This window comes from Camelus bactrianus, chromosome 9 (assembly GCF_048773025.1).
Source record: "Camelus bactrianus isolate YW-2024 breed Bactrian camel chromosome 9, ASM4877302v1, whole genome shotgun sequence".
NCBI classification, from domain to species: Eukaryota; Metazoa; Chordata; class Mammalia; order Artiodactyla; family Camelidae; genus Camelus; species Camelus bactrianus.
Window position 1 is genome coordinate 51,056,559 of NC_133547.1, and position 26,026 is coordinate 51,082,584.

The following is a 26,026-nucleotide window of genomic DNA, read 5'->3' on the forward strand; positions in this document are numbered from 1 at the left end:
CTCACAACAAACCTAAGAGGTAGAAATTATCATCTTCATTTTGTTGTGAGAAAACTGGGCTTGGGGAGTTCAAATAGCATGCCAAAGTCAGACAGCAGGTACAGGAAGCTGGGATTGAAAAACAAGATCTATATCACTGCAAAGTGCATGCTTTTTTTTACAAAACTACGATAACACTTACAAAAACATTGAAAATCTACTTAAATTTGCAGCTGACAGGAAAGCCAGTACATTAGATGAAAAATCAAGATTTTATAACAGTTTGACAGATTTGAATAGCAGGTCAGAATTCAAAAAACATATATATTGGGTATAAAGGTAAAGTCTCATATGCCAATTTTAAGAATCAAATGCACAGGTATATGGTGTGGGGAGGAAGGGATGGGGGAAACACACATTTATTTGAAACAGATCAAGTGATATCAACTGACCACAAGCTCAGTACAAACCAACGTTAAGATGTGGCTGTCAAATGAACTAAAGTGATGTTAAACTGGATTATCAGAGACTTCTTTTAAAAGGGAGGAATCCAGTTCTATTCTGCAGAAACTAGACTAGGAAAACCACAGCCAAAGTAGAGTGTTAAGGCCTCTAGAATAGTGAAAATTTTGCTATGAACAAAAGGATTAAAGGGCTTGGTGAAGCTTAGCCAGGAAGAGATGAGACTCATGGGAAATAAAATAACCATCTGCCTATATGAAGGACCATCACAACAAACAAAAAGACATTCTCTGTTGATCTTGATGAAACAGGTTTGGCTAAAGATACAGGGCTTACTAATAATTAGACGCCTTCTGAGTTACAAACTCCCAATCTATCAGGGAAGATATTCAAGCAGAAGCTACACGATAACCTGGCCCAGGTACTTTAGTATCTACCCAAAGGAGTGTGAAATTCAGTTGATTTTTGTGTGTTTTTGTTCAATCCCTCTTTCTACATACAGTGACATTATTTTCTGAATCCCAAACCAAGACCTGTGGTCCTAAAAGGACATTTGTGTTGCTTCTTGATTTAAGACAGTCCAACAGATATAAGCTATTAGCCCCCAAAATATTGAGTTTCTGGGAGATGTTAATGATTGAAATAATGGAGAAAATATTTGACATTGGGACTTTTTTGGAAAAGGGAATCTGTAAAATCACTCTAAGGCAGGCATTTTTCTCTTTTTGAGTACTCATGTTTTAACCAAATAGGCAGAAACTCTTGGTTAGAGTTCACTCATTTGTTTCTAGCACAGCAAGTTTTCTTCAACTATGGCCTCTTCTTCCAAAAGCTGGGAACCAAAATATATAAGTAACTACTTCAATTCAATCAGATTTAGAAAACCAAGAAGCCCTTGGAAAAGCTTCTTGGAACACAGTAAAACTCCAGATCCTTCTACAGAAGCTATCCCAACCCTTCCCTCGTGATATCACTTTCACTTTTGTGGAGATGCTCTAGTCTGTGCAGCTTATCAAGGTCCCAAACTATCCTGGTTCCTTCAGCCTGGACCAGAGTGCCTCCCCACCAGCTCCCCACCCTGGAATTCTTGCACCAAAAGTGGGTGGGGCAAAAGAAACACCATCCCCAGCCTTGGCCAAATCTGGCTTCTCTCCTTCACCCACAAGAACCAATCAGACTAATTAAGATATTGTAATTCCAGATAGCAGTCATTGGGTTGATATCAGCTGTTCCCTATTAGACACAATGTTCTTTTCAATAGAGTACTTTGCTTCACACTGACAGTCATTTTTCACCCTGCATGGCAGAATTTCAAAGCCAAGAATCCTGTATTACACAATAAACAAACAAAATTAGACTCAAAATTGCCTTTTTTGATATTGATGTATTAATCAACTCCTCAGGAAAGCTTCTAAACATTTTCAATTACATCAAAAACAGGCTGGCAACATTTTTCAACTTAAAAAAAAAACAGGCTTAGTTAAAGGTTTGTTTTCTATTCCATGGATACTCTATTACATATTTGCAACTGTTTCTGTTTTAGGACAGATTGATTAATAGCATCAGTTCTAAAATCCCAGCATGACCACAGGGGAAAAAAAAAAGTATTTCCATCTGTGACCTTCATTAACCAAGGCAGATACATCTATTTCGGTGTTTGCTTCTTCCTTCAGCTGCACCCTTGGTTCCCTGCATCTCTTTGAGAGTACAGGCTTCACTGTTGCCATTGAATGCTAACTACCGGTCAGGTGAACACTCTAGAGATAGAAGGCAAATAATAGACCAAACCAGCCCAGGGGAAAAAGTTTTAATATCCCAAGACCCAGTCTCCCTCCTGTACTTTATATCTTACTTGACTGGGCAGCAAAACTGGCATTTGAAATAACAGTGAAATGACCCTGAAAAACAAAACAGGAAGTAAGGTATGGTCGACAAGGATGTATAAAATAAAATGTACACTGGACAATTAAATGCTTAATAGATTAGATGATAGCAGAAGCTAAAGTGCTTAAATTATGTCTGCTACTTTAAGAAGTGGAAATCATAGGAAGAATGTTACCAAGACAAGTAAAATGTTTACACACCCTTCCCTAAATGTATTCCTTAAGAAAAGAGCTTAAGACTGCTCCTGCTGGTAAATGCTTAAGTTTTTCTGTAATCTTTATCTACTAGCTAAAACTGGCAAGTTATCAGGAATTACTGAATCCCTGCAGTTTACAATGTGTGCCACGTACACGAATACAAAAGGAAGGGGATACAAAAGAATTAGAATACAGAAGACCTGCTCACAAAAAGGGCTTACATTACAGGGTAGAAACTGGACAAAAACACTTACAAAACATGTAATACTCTGAAATGTGAAAATGAATGTGATCTATTACATAATTATATGAGGCTTTATGTGTCCCTGCACTGGAATTTCACCTCTCTTATTGAAATGAAACACAGAACCTGAAAGCTTTCAGTACTTGAAGGAGTTTCTCCCAGAAGATAAAGGGGCTGATCAAATGACCACCCTGGGATTTTTCTCACACACACATACACACACATAGAATTTTCTTGGCACTCCTTAATACAAATGAGACACTTAAATTTTCAAAAAGACTTTTCTATTTCATTTTGCATAAAATGCATAAAAAGAAGTCAAGCATACAGAGTCTAGCACAATAGCTACATAAACCCCTTGGCCCTCAAGAATATTCATATTCTTATTTCCCAAAGGAGCTAGTGATTCAACACTAATCTGAGGCTGTGGGCCTCATGGATGCCATTAAAGACAGAATTTTTAGGGTCTGTCCTAATATTCTCCAAAATTAGGGATGACTCTCAACTCCAGAATAAACTGTAATTTGATTCTTTATATCAAGATGGAGAGGAAATTTCAGGATGCCAGAAGACAGACTCTCACATACTTTTACTTCCTATCAAATGAAATACCAAACAATATCTCAATATTATTCATACTAGTTCCAGAACTCCTGTCTAAAAGTAAAATAGGTGTTAATCATCCAAAGTTGGTATTGCTCAATTAGGGAGTGAAGCAGAAAGAAAAAACACATTTCACTCCTACTGGTGAGTTTCTGTAGGGATCGAACTGGAGGAAGGTTTCCCAGAAAGTAGACAGAGTCCTGAAAAAGGCATTACTTGTCTATACACAGAAATTGAAAACCCACAGCAACATCCTTCACACCTTTGCTTTTCTTATATGGGATAGGAAAGAATAATTTCTTCCCAGTCGCTGCAGATGAACCAACAAAAAGTACTGGCAAGCAGGTGTTCTCCATTAACAGGCTTTAAGCAGGCATGTCTTACGCTTTATGTAGGTGTTTCTTTTTTCTCCTCGTTGTAAATACATAGCAGCCTATCTACCAGAAAAGGGAATAGGGATTTTGTTCTTCGATTAAGAACAATGATCACAATCTATTAGTCTCTGTAACACCAGGAAAAGAAGAAATCACTACACATCAATGATAAGTGCTCAGGCCCCACCTAGGGACTTTCCTAAGGGTCTCCCAGAACAGGCCCCTTTGTGTAGCTCGCTCACAGTTTGCTTTGCCTAGATAACTGATAAACTACCTGACTATACATTATCATCGTCAACTGAGACCTCCCATCATTTACATTCATGGTTTGGTAGCTAATGGGTCCAAAGACAAATATCTTGATGAAACCACATTAAAAGGAAGAGTTACTCACATAGTAAAGGGGGATGTGACTCTGTCAGTGACCATACACAGTACATGTGTAAAGGGATAGTAGCCAAAATGGAGTGTCTTATTCAGGACTGAAATGAATTGAGTAAAACTTTCTAAAGGTGGTGAGATCTCCCTATAGAAATGACCATTATCCAATTGTATTTCTTATAAGGCTCCTATAAATTGTAACTCTGGTGATTTACATGAATCAGTTAACATCTATGTCTAGTAATCACCAGCAGGAAAATTAAATATATCTGAAATAAATGTCACGTTAACTTTCTGTTTCATTTATCACACTAATCCCAACATATGTTCAGTCTTCTTAATCTACAGATGCTATTACATGATTCTGTGCTCATGACTTAAAAAAAAAAGGAAAGTTAACTTTAAGACATCTAAATTAAACATTTTTGTTAGGAAAACAGTATGTCAGTTCAAAGGAGATGGCTGTGCTAATGTAACAAAAGGTCTACAGCATTCCTTACACTGAATGAAGTAATCCCCCATTCAGGTTGGCCCCAGAATGATGGTACCCAAAGAACTTGACAGAGGAAATAAAATTTCAGCAAAAATGGGACCCTATGAGATTAATAGCTTTATAATTTAATATTTACATGATTATACCTAAAACACTAACTCAAGGTATAATGAAATGTCACTGGTTAATACAAGTTTAAATACTTACAGTTATCAAGATAGTGGTCACTGACAAGTTAAACTGAGAGAAGGGGCCTGTGCTATGTCTGGTCCTGCCGAGCAATTTTCAGACTTCAGCATATTCTGGCAACTATAATCAAAGAACACACAGAAACTAGAATTATAATTATGAGACTTTACATTGTAACAGTTAGCATGCTTTCACTGAAAATAGTAGGAAGCTGAATAAAACTGGCTGTAACAGTAACTTTTATCACAAAACAAGATGTCCAGAGGTAGAGTAGTTCCAGTGTGAGTTCACTTGGTAATTCTCCAACATCAAGAAGGACCCAGGCCCTTTCTATCTATTCTCTCTGCCAATGTAAGCATGTTGGCCTGTCCCCTGTGGATCCTCCTCAAGGTCCTAAGATGGCTTCTACAATTCCAAGCACCATATAAAGATGATAACAATCAGAGGCAGAAGTGTCTCCTTCTATGCATAAATTTTATCCAGAAGCACCCTCCTCCCCCAAAGACTCCCATCTTAGCCCTCATTGACCAAAATTGTGTCACAAACCCATGTCTAAATCAATCACTGAAAGGGCAAAATGTCTGGTTTGGACTATTCAAAATTCACCACCCCTCAAGGCTGAAGGGAACTCCAACTTCCCCCAAAGGACATGGCCACCCAATATTTGAGAAAAATTCGGGTTCTACTAGCAAGAAACAAGGTTAGTGGAGTAGGTGCCCTAAAGTGTCTGCTACATGTACCTAATAAGAATAGAAATAGAGCTTAACTCACGACACATGGCTCAATGCATAGAGCTGACACTGAGTTTAACTGCTGGACAGTATCATAGATCTAAGATTAGCCATTGTTGCTATAGCAGTATGTCTTCACAGAAAGCTGCAAAGATGTGAATCTCTCTTTAAAAGGCAGTAAGTGATTATAATTGAGGAACAAATCATTGCTAAATCCATATCATCTACATGGACCCAGAATAGATATTTCACTTTTTATTGAAAAATCAAGAGTTCCCTTTACTGGAAATTTCCGTTCCAATGAGTTTCCAGGAACAGTTTCACATTCCAGATGTGCATTTGTAATAAATTTGTGTTGGTTAGTTGGGCTCAATTTATCTAATGAGCCACTAACGTGGTCAACTGTTATGTAAGTTAGGAATTGTGGATGCATTAAAAAGTAATTTATTACATAAAGTACTACCTGATATACTCAGACATACATCATTTAATTTTTTCATTTCATTCCAAATTCTTCATTTATTACATGGTCATCTCTCATACAGAAAAAAAAATAGTTATGATACTTGGTAAATATGTGTTCTTTTCTAAAATATTTAATTAATTCTAATGAGAAATAACACTAATGAACTTAATGAACTATTTTTAATGCTATATAAAATATACTTAAGGGATGTCAGGAGAGATAATGTGGGACAACTGTAAAGCAATCAACTGAGAGGTAAGAAACATGAATTCGAATTCAAATTCTAACCTCATTTATTCAGTACTCACTATGTTCCAGGCACTGTACCAGGTACTTAACTCATATTCAGTTATTTAATCTTCATAATAGCCCTCCCAATATGCCCTCCCATTTTCATATGTGGAAACTGAGGCACAGAGAGGTGACATAACTTGCACAAAGTCATACAGCTGATAAGTGGTAGGCAGACTGGGACTTCAGAGCCAAAACACTTAATTATGGTTTAATGTGATTTCTCTAGTCCTGGAATTGCCACTAGTTGCTTGGAGCCACAGTTTCCTAAGGAGTTAAATAAACAGTTGAACAGAGATCTTTAAGAAAATTTCCAGCCCTAACACTTAAAATATAAGCTGTGACCTTACAGAATCTTCCTCTGCCAAATGCTTTATATTAAAGTTACATTAATCACTCGTGTCTGGACACTTACTTTCTAGCAACAATTACAACATACTCCAGAGGAAGAAATAACTAAAAAGCCAAATATAGTACTAAGTCACAGGAAAGATACATCTTCTTGAGGAGTAAGGTTGCAGTTTGTCAAATCATGAATTGCCCCAGACCCTGGTATGAGACCTACCTAGGGGGCAGCCAACAGAACTGGGCTTCCTACAATAAGGCTTCTGAATTAACTAACAACCTCCCAAAGCATGTACATTTCCTTACATTAGACAGTGGAAAATTCTTCCCCTTTCAGAGTAAAAAGTCTCCCTTCTCTCTGAACCTCCCAAGGGATTTAGAATTGAATTATCTCAAACCATCTCACCAAACATAATAATAAGTATTTGTAAGATTCCTCAAAATATCTCTGGAGTATCCAGACAAAGAGTAGAGCTATACATTTCCAGAAGAATTAATATTAAATTTATTTCTCCAACACTGTGAACTACCCACTAGAGTGACCTACTGTTCAGCTAGTCTGAAGAGCAAATGTTTAGATCTAAATGATTAAAGCATTGAATCTCACTTTAATAATACAAGCAAGATTGGAAAGTATCTTCCTGCAGTATGTGAAGTAGTTCATATTTGTTACTACTTTTTCTCTGTGTGTCAAGAGGGACATCAAGTTGTCTAAGCTCTAGAAGACTGTCTGTCAGGGGCACTTTCTCAACCTGGTCTGTGGAGCTCCTATGATCCCTTGATGGGATAGATAGAGCAAAAGAGTGCAAAAGAGAGAAAATTTCAAAACACTCATTTTTTTAAAAATCACTTGAATAAATTCAGCAAATTTTGGTAAGGATCAATTTTCTTTGGGTTACACAGTTTTCTTTTGGGTACTCAGTAATATCTCAATTATCCCCAGTAGGTAGGGATATAACAATGTTTTGAATACAAAAATAATTTATGTATCATGGTGCTTTTGTGTATATAGGTGTTTTGTTACATAGACTATTTTGCTTTCCTGTTGCATTCTTTTTATGTTATATAATAAAGTTAATTTGTTATTCCTGAACAACAACAACAAAAAAGACCTTAAAAAGCCGAAAGCACTATGAATGCCAAGGTCAAGGTGTGAAAAATAAACCTGCTACAGTATGCAGGACTAATCCATAACAAATTTTTTGAGGATACTTATAGCTTGTTTAAATCTATGATTTGAAATGTATTTCGAATAAAAGTGCTGGACACCTCTATTTCCATACAATTTTAATCTCTTTGTCTTATGTTTAGATAAATTAAGAAGAGTTTTATGACATTTTCCACCAAGAAAGAAAGGTTAGGCAGCTGGATAACTGCACAGAAAGCCACTAATGACAAGAACCAACTGCTTGTTACTTATATGTTTCTGACATCAGAAAAGCATAAAGTCTTTTTGGGTTGTTTCTCCCCTTAGTCCTTCAGGCCAGTCAGATTCTACACACAAGGGGGGAATGAGAAGAATTACTACTCGGTCTCGCCTGAGCTATTGAGTTTATAGTAAAAATTAAATAAAATATAGTAAAATAAAATAAAGTAGCTACAGGTAATTTGGATGTTAAGCAACAAAACAATCACACAAGTATGAACTGAAATAACAAAACTCATTCTGTAACAATGAGACCTTCAGATTCAAGTGAAGTGGAATGATCAGTGAAGTGCATGGGCAGCAGAGTCCCACCACCTCACTTCCAAGCCTGGTCAGCCTCTTCCCTACCTCTGGCTATTTAACTTTCCTAACTCATGTTTCCTCATCTGTGAAATGGGAATACTCACTACAAAGGGTTATGGTGAGAAATAAGTAACCAGATTGAAAGCATTTCAAAGTGTGTGGCACATAGCCAACATTCTATAATACATGCAAGCTGCTACTGTTATTAACCTAGGAGTAAGATTATCCAACTGAGGGACAATATTTGGACAGGACATCCTGATCTGAGAATGTCTCTCATTTCTCATATTGACATAATTTATTTAAGTTCTTCTTTCATGAATTCTTTTGAAAACTTAATTCCACAAGTAATATACATATATTTTATAAAATAAAAAATACTGAAGGATTAACACATTGTAAAATTACTGTAACTCAATAAAAAAAATGTTTAAAAAAAATACTGAAGGACAGGTTAAAGTCAGAGTCCTACACCCATCCCCAATACCAACTGTGATTATTCTTACTTTAAAAGTAACAACTGTTCTTGGTTTGGGGTATATGTTTCTATCCCTTTTTATGTTTAGACAAAAACAGATGTAGTTATTTACAATTTTTTAAATAATAATTGAATGTTATAAAAATTATTCTATTACTTGCTCTTTCACTTAACAACATATTCATGATATCCTTCAGTATATATTAGATGTGAATATGCTATTGACATAAATTTAATATTAAATTTTAAATGAGACAAATAGGATAAATAATGAAAATAAGGACATAGTGTTCGCTCACCATTTTTTAACTTTTGAGAGTGATGATGGCATTGTGATTATGTTGATTTTTTTAAGTCCTTTACCATTTAGAGATATTTACTGAAATATTTACAGATAATAATATGATGCCTAGGACTGGCTTCAAAATAATTGGAAGAGGAATGGAGAGAAGAAAACTAAGGGGATATAAATAAAACAAGATTGGCCATGAGTTAATAATTAAGCTGGCTGATGAGTATACGGGTGTTAATTATACTTTTCTCTATACTTTTGAATTAAAAAAAAAAGTTTTTTGGTTTTTTGGGGGGGAGGTTGGAGGGGTAATCAGGTTTTTTTTTTTTAATGGAAGTACTGGGAATTGAACCCAGGACTTCATGCATGCTAACCATGTGCTCTACCACTGAGCTATACCCTCCTCTCTACTTTTTAATATTTTTAATATTTAATACTTTTTAATATTTAATAATTTTCCATATTAAAAAAAATTCCATATTCTATGCTTAAAATTTATCTACTAAATTCCAAACAGCTATGCATTTAACTTGCAGTAATTAATTTCTGATTAATTTAATCAACAAAACTAATGGTTCCCAACACCCATCCCTTAAGCAGCACAAGCAAAAAACAACTTAGCTTCCTTATAGTTTGAATGTTGCTATAAAAATCCAAATACAATAACCAGCCCAAAGAAGCAATATTCACTAATGTTATGGGAGATATTTACCGACAAGTGTAAATTACTATTATAATTACTGCTTTTTAGAGTTCATAAAGAAGTGTTTTCCTTTTTCTCTTATATTGAAATTATAGCAGCTGGATGAAAAAAGAAATTTTTTAGTCTATGTGCTGCCAAAAACTCAAGAAGATGTTGTGTGCTCTGTTCACCCAGATAAGAGGACACACACAGTCTGGATTGCACGAACCAAAACTGCCCTGCTGAAGCCAAGAGTTATGCCACTGGAGTAGAATGATTTTTTGAATCTTTGGTTGGTATCTTGCTCTATGCACACCTCAATAGTTCCAAAAAGGCAGCCAAGCCCTTAATATCTTAAAGGGCACAGAACAGAAGCTGCCTGGATTTTACAGCTCTTCCTAAACTCTTGTCAATGTCTACATTCACTGAAGGAGCATGCCCAAGTAGCCTGCAAGCAGATGGGATAGCCAAAAGGGAAGAGGAAATTTTTTCTCAATAATGGAAAGAAGTCAGGATTCAGAAGGTCTAGTGAGACACCGAATCTGGCAAGACAAGGGTGTGGCTGTGTGGTGAACCTAGAGAGGTTGGATGCTTGGCCCCCAGTCCCTTCAAAGATTCATGAACACCAAGCATGGACTAGAAACTGTGGGGAGCAGCCTAAAAGGACCAAGCTAGCTGGACAACAGCCATCTCCGTATTATCCAGTGAGATCCAATGATCAATGACCAGAGCTACAATCTTCACTATGCTTTGGCACCATTTAAAATCCTGAACCTTTGCACAGTATTTGGGACAGGAAAGCCCTAATAAATACATAGATTTAATTTCTGCCAGCTCAGAAGTATGATGAGATTTTACTTAGATTTGGATTTAAGTGAATTTAAAGAAAATAAAAATGTGCAATAATTTTTACAGATCTGGGTTTGTGTTTGTTAATTCACACAGACTACTCCATTTAAAAAGCAACCACACCAGAGGGGGAGTGTATAGCTCAAGTGGCAGAGCACATGCTTAGTATGCACAAGGTCCTAGGTTCAATCTCCAGTACCTCCTTCTATGCTGTAATTAGTAACCATCTTTCACACCTGCACAGCTTTGTACATTTGGTAAGGTGTTTTCACATACGTTATCTCATTTGATCCTCACAGAGTTAAGAGGTTTCATTGGCTCTCGAGCTGTTGAGTAGATGGGCAAGAGCAAGTTACTTAATGGAAGAGACCTCTGGTCACTAGATACTTCCTTTGCTCAGCTGCATTCTGATTCTCTCTCTCTTTTTCTCTCTCACACTCTCTCATTAGGAACAAGAGGAAAATTTTGTTCAACTCTTCCTTTAAAAATATTTGTGCAAAGTTATCATTTGTCAGATGAGTTTCATAGAACCCAATGACAAGGATGAACTGACTTCTACAGGGTTTGCAATTTAGGCTGCCACCCAAATGGTGGTAGTAAATCATGGCCAAACTTATCATAAAACAGGACAAAACAAAGAAACAAACACCTGTAGGCATATCTGAGAAAGAAAAGAGATTATAACACTTTGCAATGCCTTCTTACTATCAGAAAGATTTATTTCTTAAAACAACTCAATAAATATAAAGTTTATTTAAAGAGTATTTTTCTATTGCAAACTTTTAAAGCCAAAGGATTTAACAGAAGTTGCCTCTGAGGAATGGGAGTTGGGAGAGTGAAGCAGGTAAGACATTCATTTTCCTACTAGTACATTTCTATATTTTTCTATTAGTTACAGTAAAAGATATTACTTTTATAATACACTGTAATTGAAAAACAGAGTTTTTTAATCAAAAGATCTAATATCTAATTAGATTCTTTTTCTTTTTATCACAAAACATCATTGCTAGTTCTCTTTTCCTTTTATACCTTACAGGGATTCAAAAAGAAAACCCTTTTTTCTTTCTTTTAATTGTTCACTTTTGTCACAAAAACCCTGCCCTGGCTTGTCCATGTCCTCTAGGCCAGGAATTCCCAACTGTGGCACAAACACTAGACAAGGACTTGGCACCAGCATCAGAATTAAGATTTCACTCTCCATCAACCTACACCATCCAGCAAGTGTGCAAGGCTGAATGCATCTGCCATTGATTTTTTTAGGCACGCTTAACAAAAACAGGTAGTAATCTAGGAGAGTAGGTTTTTTTGTTTGTTTGTTTTTACTGTAAAGTTGTAACAGGAAAAATTTCTCCAAAAGGTAGAATGCATTTTAATGTGTGCAAAACTTACTACAAATAATAAGTAAAATAACAGAGTAGCTACAAATGTATAATTGTCCTTCTAAGAAAAATAATGGGCTTTTTTAATTTTTGTAATGGTGACACTCATATTCTTAAGAGTGGTAGAGGAATATAAAACAGTCAAAGCCACTGATTTGGCTTAGTTAGTAAGTCCCAGCAGCCTCCTTTTCAACTACTGGCTTTGACTTCTGTAAGTTTTCTTTATAGTAAGAACCTGTCGTAGGTAAAGAGAAAACCATTAGTCTCTCCAGCCTTCTGATTTAACTTTTGTTTTGTTCCTCCTTCTTATTAGTAAACACACAATTTCCTCTTGAAGAAAATAAACATCCATTTAGGCTGTGGCTTGACTTCTACAACTATAACATGTTCCCCTAACAATTCATTTCCACATTCTTTTTCTTTCTGAGAACCTCCTCCATCCCCCACAAATGTCTTCTAGGTTTAGATATAATAGTTTCATTTGCATAAATTGATCATATTTTTTAATTTTTTCTCCTCACAATCCCCATAGCAACTGGCTTCTTTAGAAACTTTCATAGAAAGTCCAAAGATACTATATCTTTTAACTGAACAGAACATTTTGAAAGAATTAGTACAGGAAAATAAGCCAGTTTCATTACCACATCCTTGGCCTTTCATTTATTTTTTTTCTTTTGTAAAGTAAAAACAAAAGTTTAAATGTCAATTCCACTAGATAAAATTGGTTAGGTATTCTGGGGGCTTATAAGTTATTAAAGAGTGTGTATAATTTTAAAAGATGCTGTCTCACCCATTTTAAAGAGAAGTTTTTCACTTATTCATTCAATAAGTATTCATTGAGTATACTAAGAACTGCTTAAAGCTGTGAAAGATTCAGGTAACTATAAAACTCAGAACTGCCCTCCTGCACCTGCAGTCATGTTAGGTGACAATAAAAGGCAGTGTATAATTAAACACTGAAACTGTAAAACAGCCCTATCAGCATTCAGGGAAAAAAGGGAATCATCATTTTTGGTTGATGTAGAGAAAGATGAAATTTGAATTGGGTTCTGAGAGACAGGCAGGCTTTGAAAAGCTGAAAGAAGAGAAAACATTATTCCAGGCATCATTCCAGAAATAGAAGGCAGTCTGAATATTTACACAGAGAGTAAATATGGAATGTTTAGAGGCATAGTGAGTAGATCAGTTTAGCTAGAGAAGGCTAAATTGAGGCATAAAAATTGAGAGCTAAAAAGCTAGGAGATAAGGCTAGAGGGTAGGTGTAGAAAGCCTTGACCATCAGCCTGGATTTCATCTCACAGGTGACAGTATTAACTACTTAAAATAGGAAACTAATCTAAAAGATATTAGGAAGAGTAATCCAAACGAATGTTTGAGATTACTTTAGGGTCAGACTTTCTCCCTGCCTTGTTTTGTTTTTTCTTCCTCCATTTCCCTACTCCACTTTCAGCTAGAGCAATTTTTTTTAATTCAGTCTCTAAAACCCTCTTTTTATTGAGTTTAATTAACATACAACATTAGTTTCAAATGTAGAACAAAGTGATTTGATATTTTCACTCATTGTGAAATTATCACCACAGGAAGACCAGTTACTATCTGTCACCATACAAAGTTGTTACAATATTATTGACAATATTCTCTCTATATACACTACATCCCCATGACTTACTCATTTTAAAGGTGGAAATTCGTAGCTCTTAATCCTCCTTCACCTATTTAGTCCATTCCCCGAGTCCCCTCTCCTCTGGCAACTACCAGTTTGTTCTCTCTATAAAAACTGTTTCTGTTCTGTTTTGTTTGTTCATTTTAATTTTTAGATTCCACAAATAAGTGAAATAACATGGTATTTTTCTCTGACTTATTTCACTTAGCATAATACCTTCCAGGTGATCCATGTTGCTGCAAGTGGCTAGATTTCATCCTTTTTTATGGCTGAGTATATACATATACAATGGAATATATATATATACACACACATATCTATATGTGTGTGTGTGTGTATATATATATCACACATCTTCTTTATCCATTCATCATCAGTGAACACTTAGGTTGCTTCTATATCTTGGCTATTGTAAATATGCTCCAATGAATGTTGGGCTACAAATATCTTTTTGAATTAGTATTTTCTTCAGATAAATACCAAGAAGTGGAATTGCTAGATCATATGGTAGTTCTGTTTTTAGTTTTTTTGAGGAACCTCCATATTGTTTTCCATAGTGACTGCACCAATTTACATTTCCAGTAACAGTGCATGAGGGTTCCCTTTTCTCCACGTCCTCGCCAACACTTGTTTCTTGTCTTTTTGATAATAGCCAATCTGACAGGTGTGAGGTAGTATCTTGTGGTTCTGACTTGCATTTCCCTGATGATTGGTGATGTTGAGCACCTTTTCATTTGCCTTTTGACCATCTGTATGTCTTCTTTGGAAAAATGTCTATTCAAGTTCTCTTTTCAATCAAGTTGTTTGGGGTTTTTTGGTATTTTGTAAGAGTTCTTTATATATTTTGGACATTAACCCTTTATCAGATACATAGTTTGCAAATATCTTCTCCTATTTTTGATTTGTTTGTGGTTTCCTTCACTGTATAAGTGTTTTTTTTTTAGTTTGACATATTTCCATGTTTATTTTTGCTTTTGTTTTCCTTGCCTAAGGAGATGCTTCTAAAAAAATATTGCTAAGAAGGTCAGAGGTTACTGCCCATGTTTTCTTCTAGGAGTTTAATGGTTTCAGATATTACCTTTAAGTCTTTAATCCCTTTTGAGTTTATTTTTGTATACGTTGTAAGAAAGTGGTCCCATTTGATTGTTTTGCATGTAGCTGTCCTGTTTTCCCAATACCATTTATTGAAGAGACTGTCTTTTCCCTATTGTATATTGTTGCCTTCTTTGTCATATATTAATTATCCATACGAGCATGGGTTTATTTCTGGACTCTCTGTTCTGTCCCACTGCTCTATATGTATGTACCAGTACCATAATTTTAATCACTAGAATTTGTAACCTTCTATAATTTCAAGTCTTGGAGTATGATACTTCCAGCTTTGTCCTTCTTTCTCAAGATTGCTTTGGCTATTTGAGGTCTTCTGTGGTCCCATACAAATTTTGGGATGGTTCATTCTAGTTCTGTGAAAAATGCCATACGTATCTTGATAGGAATTGCACTGAATCTGCAGATTACTTTGGACAGTATGGACATTTTAATGATATTCTTTCAATCTATTAGCACTTATCTCTCTCCATTTATTTGTATAATCGTCAAATTCTTTCATCAATGTCTTATAGTTTCCAGAGTTGAGGTCTTTCACCTCTTTGGTTAAATTTATTCCTAGGCATTTTTTCTTATTGATGAAATTGTAAATTGGACTATTTTCTTCATTTCTCTTACTCATAGGTTGCTATTAGTGTGTAAAATGCAAGATTTCTGCATATTAACTTTATATCCTGCAACTGCACTGAATTCATTTATTAGTTCTAATAATTATTTGCTGCTCAGCCAGAGTGATCTTAAGATTGACACAATTCTATTGTGCAATTTTTAAGTGATGCCATTCTCCCGCTTAAAACATTTCAATAGCTTCACAGCAACTTTCAAAATCCTACCAACTTAACATATGGCCTTTAAGATCTGGCCCTAGCTTGCCACTCTAGACTTATCATTTATACAACATGCATCACTTAAACATCTTTCCATCTGACTGACACACTCCTTCATTCTTCCCACATTTCCCTTTTGTCTGGCATACTCTTAACTCATCTTGAAGTCTCAGCTTAGATGCCACTTCCCTAAGGAAGGCTCTCCAAGCTCCCCAAATTCAGACTAGGTTCCCTGCCATAACTCTTCTCTCTGTGAGAGTACTTAAGAACTGTTCCTTTGTCTGTGGCATATGGACAGGGGAGGGGTAGCTTCCCCAGCATCCACCAAAGGGCTAAGAACACAAGAGATTTTCAAGAATATTTGAAAAACACAGAAGACAGAAAAAAAATAGGAGTCTATGACTGTTAGATGATCATAAAGTAGTAAGATTTAGCCAGGGATACCTTATGGCAATGGAAAAGAAAGGATGACTTGGGGCACGATAAAAAGAAAGCTAAATGGAAAGTTCACAAACCTAAATTCTACTGAGTTAATGCAATTTGGTTTATATAATTGGGAGATTCATGTGGCTCAGTAGTTTCTAAATCCTGGCTGATCCTCAGAATCATTTAGGATAACGAATAATTTATTTTCAATGTTTTAATTTCCTCTGGTCATTCTGTCATAACTAAGGACGGATGTTTAGAAATTACTTACTTGGATGTCCTGTAAGGCCACTTTCAGGACTAAGTTCTAATTTATCCAAGATAACCACTAACAAGTAATTGATAGGACTTAACTGAATATAAGATCAGAAAGGACGTGTTACACTACTTAGATTTTTAGGCTGGTTGACCCAGAGTCAAAATGTGCTTATAATACTTGCTTATTGAATGAAACAGGGGAGCAGTAAGAGGGAGCATTTTCTGTGAGAAAGTAGATCTGATGTTGGGTATGTGTTTCTCAGCTGACATTCCTTATTTATCCTCCATGGCTGTGTCAATGGAACAGTCTTCTTTCCTGCCTTAAATAGAAACTTGACCTTGGCTTGGCTGTTCTCGCTATTATAATGATTATCTTCTTTGGGTTATAGCACCCAATTTCTCTTTAAAGAATTACCCTCCCCTATTTTGTACAGTCCTATGGGGACTATAAATCATATCTTGCCCTTTCTTAGCTAAGACTCAATGAGATTCTTTCCTTAACTTTGAAAATTGGAGTGTCCTAAAAGCAAAGGTATCAGTTGGTGCTCAGCATTTCTGCAGTGACACTGATTATTGCTTCCTAGACCCTTGGGTTGCCCTGGTTTCTGTCCCTTTAACTTGCCCTTGTTCTTGAGCCTTATTATGAACTACCCAATATCCTTCTAATAAATTCCCATTTTATTTAATAAGCCATTATTAATTTCTGGTACTTGCAAACAACAACAAAACAAACCAACAACAACAAAAACCAAAAGGAAGGAGGGGAGAGGAGAGAGAGGGAGGGAGAGGAAGTCAGAGAGGTAGGGAAAGAGAGAAGAAAAAGAAAAAGAAGATAAATATAATTCTAAATTTTCTAGTAGCCTCATTTAAAAGATGAAATTAATTTTAATGCTAGGTTTTATTTAGACCAATGCATCCAAACTATTATTATTTCAACATGTAATCAATATGAAAAATACTAATATTTTACTTTTTTGTTCCAAGTCTTTGAAATGTGGTATATATTTTGCACTTACAGCCCATCTCAATGTAGATACTAAATTTTTAAAGGTTAAGTGAAATGCAGTCCTTCCAAAACAATAAAATGTTACAACAAGAAAATATGTTACACTGCTTAAGTTTTTAAATTTAAATATTCCATTCCTCAGTCACATTAGCCACATTTCAAGTGCTCAGTAGCTACACATGACTAGGCTTACTGTACTGGGCTGCACAGCCTTAGATAACATCAGCTACAAGAGTGAAGAGACGCATGGGACCTTTTCTTGATGTATTTAGTAACTGGAAGGAATTGGAGGTTTCCACACTTCTAACAAACTCCATTATGAAAGGATTCGGAATTGTGTGAAGACCTATTAAAAAAAAAAAATCTCTTCCCCCACAAAGGATGTTTTCTTGGCCGTGTCCCTAAAACAGGTTAACACATTACTGAGTGTGAGACCCAGCATCTTGTTTTCTACAATTCAATAGCATAGAGAGATCAAGTAGTTACTCTCCCTGTCTAGGAGTTTAATTCAAAGTTAAAATGACATTATTACTCTTAAATCACTTCTCATTTATCACATTTTGATGGGTGGGAAGAGACTTTAGGGAACGGTTTTAATTATAAGCATTTTCTTCGTCAAATAAAAATGCAGAATTTTGAGAAGCAGGCTGTAGAATTTGACTTTTGTTCCTCAGGCAATAGTAGTCACTGAAACTTGTGGAACAGGAAAGTGATCATGATGAAACCAGTTTCAGGAAAATGAATCAGAATCCACTGTGCATGCAGACTGGTAACAAAAGAGATCCACAGGGATGGTATGGAGCTTCTAGCATCCTTAGCTGGTGTACATATGATCTTATTTCTGTCAGGACCTGTTTTCCTCTGAATCTGACAAAATATGTGCCTGTCCTTCAAGATCTAGTTCATAGTTGTTTCCTGGATGCAGATAGTCAGAATGGATCACTTCTTCACCTCTGCTCCCACAGAATTTCTTTCAAAATCCCAAACAGAAGTCAAATTCATAGAGGCAGAAAGTAGAATAGTGGTTGCCAGGTGAGGAAGCAATGGGTAGTTATTGTTCAACAGCTAGAGTTTCAGTTTTCCAAGATGAAAAGTTTTCTGTAGATGTATGGGAGTTATGGTAGCACAAAACTAAATGATTGGGGGTGAGGGTATATAGCTCAGTGGTAGAGTGTGTGCCTAGCATGCATGGGGTCCTGTGTTCAATCACCAGTTCAATCACCATTTAAAAAAAAACCAAACAAACTAAATGATTGGAAGGACTTTCCCCAGGCTAACTCCTCCCCTTTCAGATCTCAACTTAAATGTCACACCTTTAAGGGTTTTTCCCTTTTCCAGGGCAAAATGGTTCAGGTGCCTTTGCTATACCCTCTCATGAACCCCATGCTTTTCACATAGGGCTGTTATTACAATTTTAATCTATAGCTAACTTTGTGATGTATTAGTGTGCTAGGGCTTCCATAACAAAATAGTACAGCTGGGTGGCTTAAAACATAAAACTTTATTTTCTCATGGTTCTGGAGGCTAGAAGTTCAAGATCAAGGTGTAGGCAGGTCTGGTTTCTCCTTAGGCCTCACCCCTTGGCTTTCAAATGGCTGCCTTCTCACTGTGTCCTCACAGAGTCTTTCCTCTACACGTGTGCATTCCTGGTGCCTCCCTGTGTATTCAAATTTCTTCTCTTAAGAACAGCAGTCAGACTGGATTGGGACCCACTCTAAGGCCTCATTGTAAGGTCTTTAAAGGTCCTGTTTCCAAAAACAGCCAAATTCTGAGACAAAATTCTGATGAACTTTGAAGGGACACACAATTCAACCCGTTAACATATGATTAGCTCTATTGTTCCCACTTGGTAAACTCTATGACAACTCATCTTATTCTCATTTCAGGACTTTTACAGCTGCTATTCCATCTTCTTAGTACACTCTACCTCCAACCTCTCATACAACAGGTTTTTTTCAACTTTCAAGCCTTGGCACTATAATATGACCAAGAGCATCCCAGACCACCTTATCTAAAGTAACCGTGAAAGTCACTCTATCCCATCACCATTTTCTTTCTGCCATTGCACTCGTCAGAATGTCAGTCCCAGGAAAGGGAGTTCGTGTGTTCCTACACACTATTGTACCTCAGAAATTAGCCCAGTGTCTCACATGTACCACATTGTAATGACTTTATTTACTCCTCTGAGATAACCTGACAGGGCACGGCCATGTTTTTATCAAGTGTCACTGCTTTTATTAATCTCAGCTCTAACACCAGCTGTGTGAACTCTAGTAAGTCCCTTAACCTCTCTGGGCCTCAGGTTCCCTATATATATGATGACAACAATACTTTCTTCAGCGTTCTTAAGAGGATTAAATAAAATAGTATACGTGTGGTACCCAGCACAAGAATTCAGTATACAATGCCTGCTATTGGCTGAAAAGGTATTAGGTTGTTTGTTTTCCAAAGTGTAACACCTGTGAATAGTGTGGAAACTGTCTACAGGTGGAATACAAAGCATGAAAGCTATCGTCTTTGCAATGTTCTTTCAATTCTTTAGGTTAAAACAAAGTCACTTTCTCATGCTTATGTCTCTCCCCATCCTTTCTACTCCACAGAAAGGTCATTCAGGTTGAAGGACGCACACAACTGTTAATAGGAGGATTTAGCACTTTGCCACTGTATTTGTGTAAGTATTTAAAGGCCATTCTGAGGCCACACTGCCTGGGTTTCTCGGCCCCTCCCTCACTCTGGCCTTGGGCTAGTTCTGGAATCTGCCTGCACCTCAGCCGACTCAACTACAACAAGGGGATAATGACCACTTCATGGGCTTATTGTGAATATAAAATGAACTATTACACGTAAAGCGATGCAGAACATGGGAAGCCCGCCATCCACGTGAGAAACACGTGAAAGAAACGGCCTGGGCGGGACGGCCAGTGTGGCAACTGTCCCAAAGTTCTCACCAGCGCGACTGAGTCAGCGGCAGGACCGGGTCCGCTGGGCCTGAGGAAGCCTGGCCGAAGCCCTCGGGGAAGGCAGCCGACAGCTCGCAGCTGCCGGGACTCTGGCCTCCTCCAGCTGCTGCTTCTCTGGAGTCTCCTTCCAGGGGTCAAGTCGCTCTCGCTCCTGCTTCTGAGCCTGCGCCTTCACCCTGAGTTTCTTCACGAGACGAGCGCTCCTTGAGGCGACTCGCGAAAAGCGCGGGCCGCGCGGAGGCGCGAGAAACGGAGGCGGGGCCACAGGGCGGGACGACGCGCGCTACGTAAGACGACACTGAGACGCACGCAGTCTCGCGCATGCGCGGCGGGCCCAGTGGCGGAGCACGGCGCCGGGCGGGACTCAGTATGGCGGCGGAGCGCAAAACTAAGTTGTCCAAGAACCTGCTGCGCATGAAGGTGCGGGGACGCGGGGGAGGCAGGCCAGGCGGCAGGGGTACCCGGTGTTCCCGACCTGCCTGAGGCTGAGGCGGCGGGTGTACCGGCGCACTAGAGAGGTCCTGTAGGACCTCTAGCTCTCGCGTTCATTCATTCACTTAGCTTCTGCTCCGCGTGAGGCAGTGAGAACCAAATTATAAATCTGGCGGATTCTCTCATAAAGCCCACAGCCTGGTAGGAGAAGTAGACACGTAAGCAGGCTGTTAGGACACAGCGTAGTGAGTGCAGTGGTGCTAGAAGCGCCGGAAGCCCCGGGAACTTACTTGGGCTGTCTGGGAGAAGAGACTGAAGGGTAGGTGGGAGGGTGGGGGCCGTTAGCGACATGAACTGAGGGGAAGCGACTTCAGAAATCCAAGAGGCAAACCCCGCCCAAAATCTGTAATTCCCAAGAACTGAGGGTCGTTCAGTATGTCTAGAAGGCAAGTAGCGAGAAATGGGCCTGGAAAAGGAGCCAGTAGTCACTACATGCAAGGAATTTTACGCCAGATTAAGGATTTTTTCCTTTATCTTGTAGCATTGGGAAGCTGTTGAGCACCGGGGAAAGTATCATTAGCTGTGCTTCTTACTTTTCTCTATTTCTTTAACTGTCCTGTGAAGAATACATTGGTGAAAGAAGGACCCGACAAGGGACAAAATTGTAGTCCTGAAGACCAGATAGAACTGATGATCTGGGTTTGTGTTGCAGTGGTGGTGGGAATGGAAAGAATTTTAACAGTGGAGGTGAAATGTGAGTTACGATATATTCAGAGAACCTTTATGGAGCTCTTCTTGTGTCCCAAGTACAGCCTGAATACCAATAATACAAGATGAACAAGAAACATGGTCTGCTATTTATAATCTCAGTCTTTTGGGAGACACAGAAGCATAATGAGAATAAGCCAGTGTTCCTAAGGCTGTCTTAGAAGTAGGGAAAGGTGTTCTTTTATGGGAACAGGCTTGAGAAGCGCTTGGCCAAAAAAGTCAGGGGAAGCCCTAAGGACACGTGCTCCGAGCCTTCCCAGGGGACTATTTTGCCAGGCAGAAAATTGAAGCATGATGTTGAGTAGCAGAGGCAGAAGGCCTGGGAAGTAAAAGGTATGCATTCCAGAAATTGCCAGTGCTTTCCTGTGGTGAGGGTATGGACACAGAGGTAAAAGGATGAGGACCCAAAACACTTTAGGTGCAAAGAGTGCTTTTACATTTGTTTAAAATAATGATAGATTCACAGTAAGTTGCAAAAAATGTACAAGGGGGAGCCTGTGCACCCTTCATCTCCCTGTCTTATTTCACTCAAGTACAGTGCAAAGCCAAGAAACTGACAGTGGTACCATCCACAGAGCCTACTCAGATTTCACCTTTTTATGTGGACTCCTTTGTGTGTGAAAGAGAGGGTTTATCATGTCTAGATTCATGTAACCACCACCACCTTCAAGATACAAAACCATTTTGTCATCACAGAGTCCCCTTGAGCTACCCCTTTTTAGCCACGCCCATTCCCTTCTATCACCCTAACCTCTGACAACCATGGATCTGTTCTCCATTCCTGTAATTTTGTTATTTCAAAGATGTTATATAAATGGAATCATACAGTATGTGGCCTTTTGAAATTGGCTTTTTTTCACTCAGCATAATTCACTTGAGATCCATCTAGGTTGTTGAGCGTATCAATAGTTCCTTTTTATTGCTAACTGGTATTCTGTGGTATGGAAGTACCCTAGTAGTTAATCATTCACCTGTTGAAGAGTATTTTGGTTGTTTCCAGTTTGGGGCTATTACAAATAGAGCTACTGTGAATATTCTTGTATAACTTTTTGAGTGAATATAAGCTTTCATTTCTTTGGGATAAATGCCCGAGAGTACAGATGCTGGGTTGTATGGTAAGTGCATGTTTATTTGGGTAAGAAACTGTCAAGCTGTTTTCCACAGAGGTTATACCATTTTACTTCCCCTACACTAGCAGTGTAGGAGTGATCCAGTTTGTTTACATTCTCCTCAGAACTTGATGTTATCATTATATTTTATTTGGGAACATTTTTCAAGTTTTGTCATTTCACTTAATAGTCATTGGGAAAGCTCTGATGCCTAAAAATGCTTGTGTTTTTGGAAGAACCAGAATAGAGGGGACAGTAATATGGAACCTGGATAAGGGACAGAAATGGGGTAAATGGAAACCAGTGGAACCCTGGACCTAACTTCTGGGAGGCTCCTGGATGTTTTCTGAATGTATTTTTTTCCAATATTGATGCTTTATCATTTTGCTGCAATTAATTTCTTGGTTTGTTCGCCTGTCCCCTAGGAAATAGTTTTTTTCCCTTTTGCCTCTTTGGGGGGGGGGTCATTAAGTTTATTTATTTAGTTATTTTAATGGAGGTACTGGGAATTGAACCCAGGACCTTGTGCATGCTAAGCATGTGCTCTAACCATTTAGCTGTACCCTTCTCCCTAAAGCTTTTGTTTGTGCTAGGGAGAGACTAGCAGCAGGAGTGCTGTTTTCTCCACTGGCCTATTTTCAGTTGAGCTTCTGCAGATTTTAGAATGAAGAGCTGATCAGCATTTCAGAGGATAGGTATGAGTGAAGACTAGGCTTACAGGTACAGCTTGGCTTCAGTCTGTATTTATAGAGCCATTGCAATGCGTCTTTCATCATGCTGATACTGATGAAGGAGACTATCCAGACGCAGTCCCTGCCCTGAAGGTCTTCAGAAGAGACAGATACTCAAGAAATTTAAATGTTGTGAGACTAGTTGAAGTTGCCATGGGAAGCTCCTAGGGAAAAGATGCTGATTTTGCCTGCAGCTGTTAGGGTTAATTTCACATGTCAGAAGGGCTAGGAGTTGGCCAGGTGGAAGAACTTGAGAAGGGCATTACAGATTGAGATCAGCAGGTGCAAAGGCCTATGGGCTTCCTGGGTCAGAGAGAGATTCGGGAAGTACTGCATCTCTCATTTTCTGCTTTTTGCCCCTCTCACGTTCTGTCTCCTACCTGCCTGTCCTGGCCTGTGGTTCAGTCTTCGGCCTTAGCCCTTCCTCACTGGCCATTATGTAAAACTGCAGTACTTAATGTGACACTTATTGCGTACAGTTTTTTGTTGTTGTTGCCTGCTTTATTAAATCAGAAAAAAACTAAAATTGGTAAAGCTCTCTCTAAGTCTTCTGAAGAAAGTACACACGTTGCTTTTTGATGTGCTCTGGCAGGTTCCCTCCTAGTGTGATGTTGTCAAGGACGGGGCTCAGCTGCTTGGTTGCCCCACCCCCAGCCTCACTCACAAGATGGGATTCCTGGAGAAATGAGTTTTGTAAGTTGGAAATGTTAGTAGCTGACACTGATTTTATTTTATTTTGACAGTTCATGCAAAGAGGACTGGACTCGGAAACCAAGAAACAACTAGAAGAGGAAGAAAAGAAAATCATTAGTGAAGAGCACTGGTACTTGGATTTGCCTGAGCTTAAAGAGAAAGAGTAGGTTTTTTACGACACTTTGGGTGTTCAAAGGGAAATCCCTATAAATGTGATTCATCATTCCAGTGACATAAAACCCGTGAAACAGTATTTATTCAGTTTCTTGAGTTAGCCTTGCAAATAATTTTTTTCATTATTAAGTCTCCAAGCGTTCTACTTGGATTTGTACACTTTATTTGGTCCTTGGCCGTCATTTATAACATCGTTCTTTTTTCATATTGAGTAAAGGAATCTAGCCCTTAAGTCTCTGGTAGAAACTGGTGACCTTTCATGAGAATCTAATGTGCTCTCTGTCGTATTAAGTTTTGAAGATTAGATATGTACTTCAGGTCTCTCCAGTTTTGTGTCAGTAACAGAATTCTCCAGCTGAGCTTTGTAAAGGCAGGTCAAGAGTTTTTTGTTTACTTCTTTTTTTTTTTTTTTAATTTTTATTTCTAGTACCAGTCCTCTTAGCTAATGTGTGGTGAGTCTGTAGTGTGTGCTGGGAACTGGATGGGCTAAGCACTTTACATCTCTTAATTATTTAATCCTCATAGCAAACTTGAGAGCTGGCTCCTATCATTCCATCCATTTTATAGTTGAGAAAACTGAAACTTAAGAGAGTATGACTTACCCAGAGTCACCAGCTAGTCACTACTGAAGCTTGATAACACACTAGACCGTTTCTCTTCCACCTCTAAGCTTAGTTAGTACATGATAAATAATTTTGAATGAGAGTAAGGGACTCACATCATTAATTTATCTAAATTCTTCTGGAAGCTATTTATCATTTCTCCTTGATGTTTTCCTTACAGTTAGTAATCTCGTGGTTATGGTAGTTTTACTTACACTTTGTCAAATGACTGAAGATCCTGCTTATTATCTTCAAGCACATTTATGTTTTTCTCTTTCCATACCTTGTAATTTAATTTTTTCCTTTTTAACATATTATTTTCCCTTGTTCATTTGGCTGACCTTTTCTGGATCTTTTTGGGAAATTTAGACCTCCTTCCCTAAAGATAGAAAATGTGACCCCCAGGAGGAATGGAAGGAAAGTAATTTCTTTTCTCTGCTTGCTTCTCTGCATGCTTTTCTGTACAGTTTCTCAGAGGAAGCAAGATGTTAGTGAGGAAAGAGAAGATGATGCTGGAGATGGTATGGATTTGGGAGTGGGGCTTGGTAGGAAGAGAAGATTACTGGTAAGGAGCTACAATTTGATTTTATGCGTTGCCTCCAAGTATTCCAGGTATCACTTACTTTTATTGAAAAGCAAGACAGTTTGTATCTTATTTTCAGTATTCTTTCCACCCCACCCCCTCAACACAGCATATTAGTCCCAGAAAAATGACCTTTAGAGTCCTTTCCTAGGGAGGTAAATGTCTCAGTCTGTTCAGGGACTATAGCAAAGTACCACAGACTGAGTAGTTTATAAACGACAGAAATTTGCTTCTCACAGTTTTGGAGGCTGGAAGTCCAAGATCAAGATACCAGCATGGTCATTTGATGTTTTGGTGGTGGCCCTCTTCCTGGTTCATAGCCAGCACCTTCTCACTGTGTCCTCACCTGGTAGAAGTGGCTAGAGATCTCTGTGGGGTCTCTTTCATAAGGCCCTAATCCCATTCATGAGGGCCCCATGCTCAATGAGCTCATGACTTAAGCACCTTCCAAAGGCCTCCCCTCTTAGTACCATCATCTTTGGAGATTAGGATTTTAAACATGAATTTCGAGTGCAGGGGAGGTGCAAAAACATTTAGACCATAGCAGTAAGTTATAACCTTTTGCCATCATTCAGTGTTCTGTTTACATATAGGTATGGATATCAGTTTGGGATGTTGGCAGGAAGAGATGGCATTGTC

General features: G+C 38.1%; 1 protein-coding gene and 1 long non-coding RNA gene across 3 annotated transcripts in view; one reads left to right on the forward strand and one right to left on the reverse strand.

Annotated features, from left to right (window-relative positions):
- On the reverse strand, positions 1-20,570 carry LOC123612314 (uncharacterized). Its single transcript, XR_012509209.1, has 3 exons — positions 20,284-20,570; positions 4,825-4,926; positions 1-2,339 (listed from the first exon to the last, which is right to left on the reverse strand). It is a non-coding gene; the product is annotated as an uncharacterized LOC123612314 (long non-coding RNA).
- Positions 20,567-26,026, forward strand: part of MPHOSPH6 (M-phase phosphoprotein 6) — a 20,713-nt gene continuing 15,253 nt past the window's right edge. For both annotated transcript variants that reach the window (XM_074370359.1, XM_074370358.1), the window contains exons 1-2: positions 20,567-20,715; positions 24,079-24,191. In XM_074370359.1, coding sequence (XP_074226460.1) covers positions 20,617-20,715; positions 24,079-24,191 — 212 coding nt within the window. In that variant the 5' untranslated portion in view covers positions 20,567-20,616. The remainder of the gene's footprint in view (positions 20,716-24,078; positions 24,192-26,026) is intronic.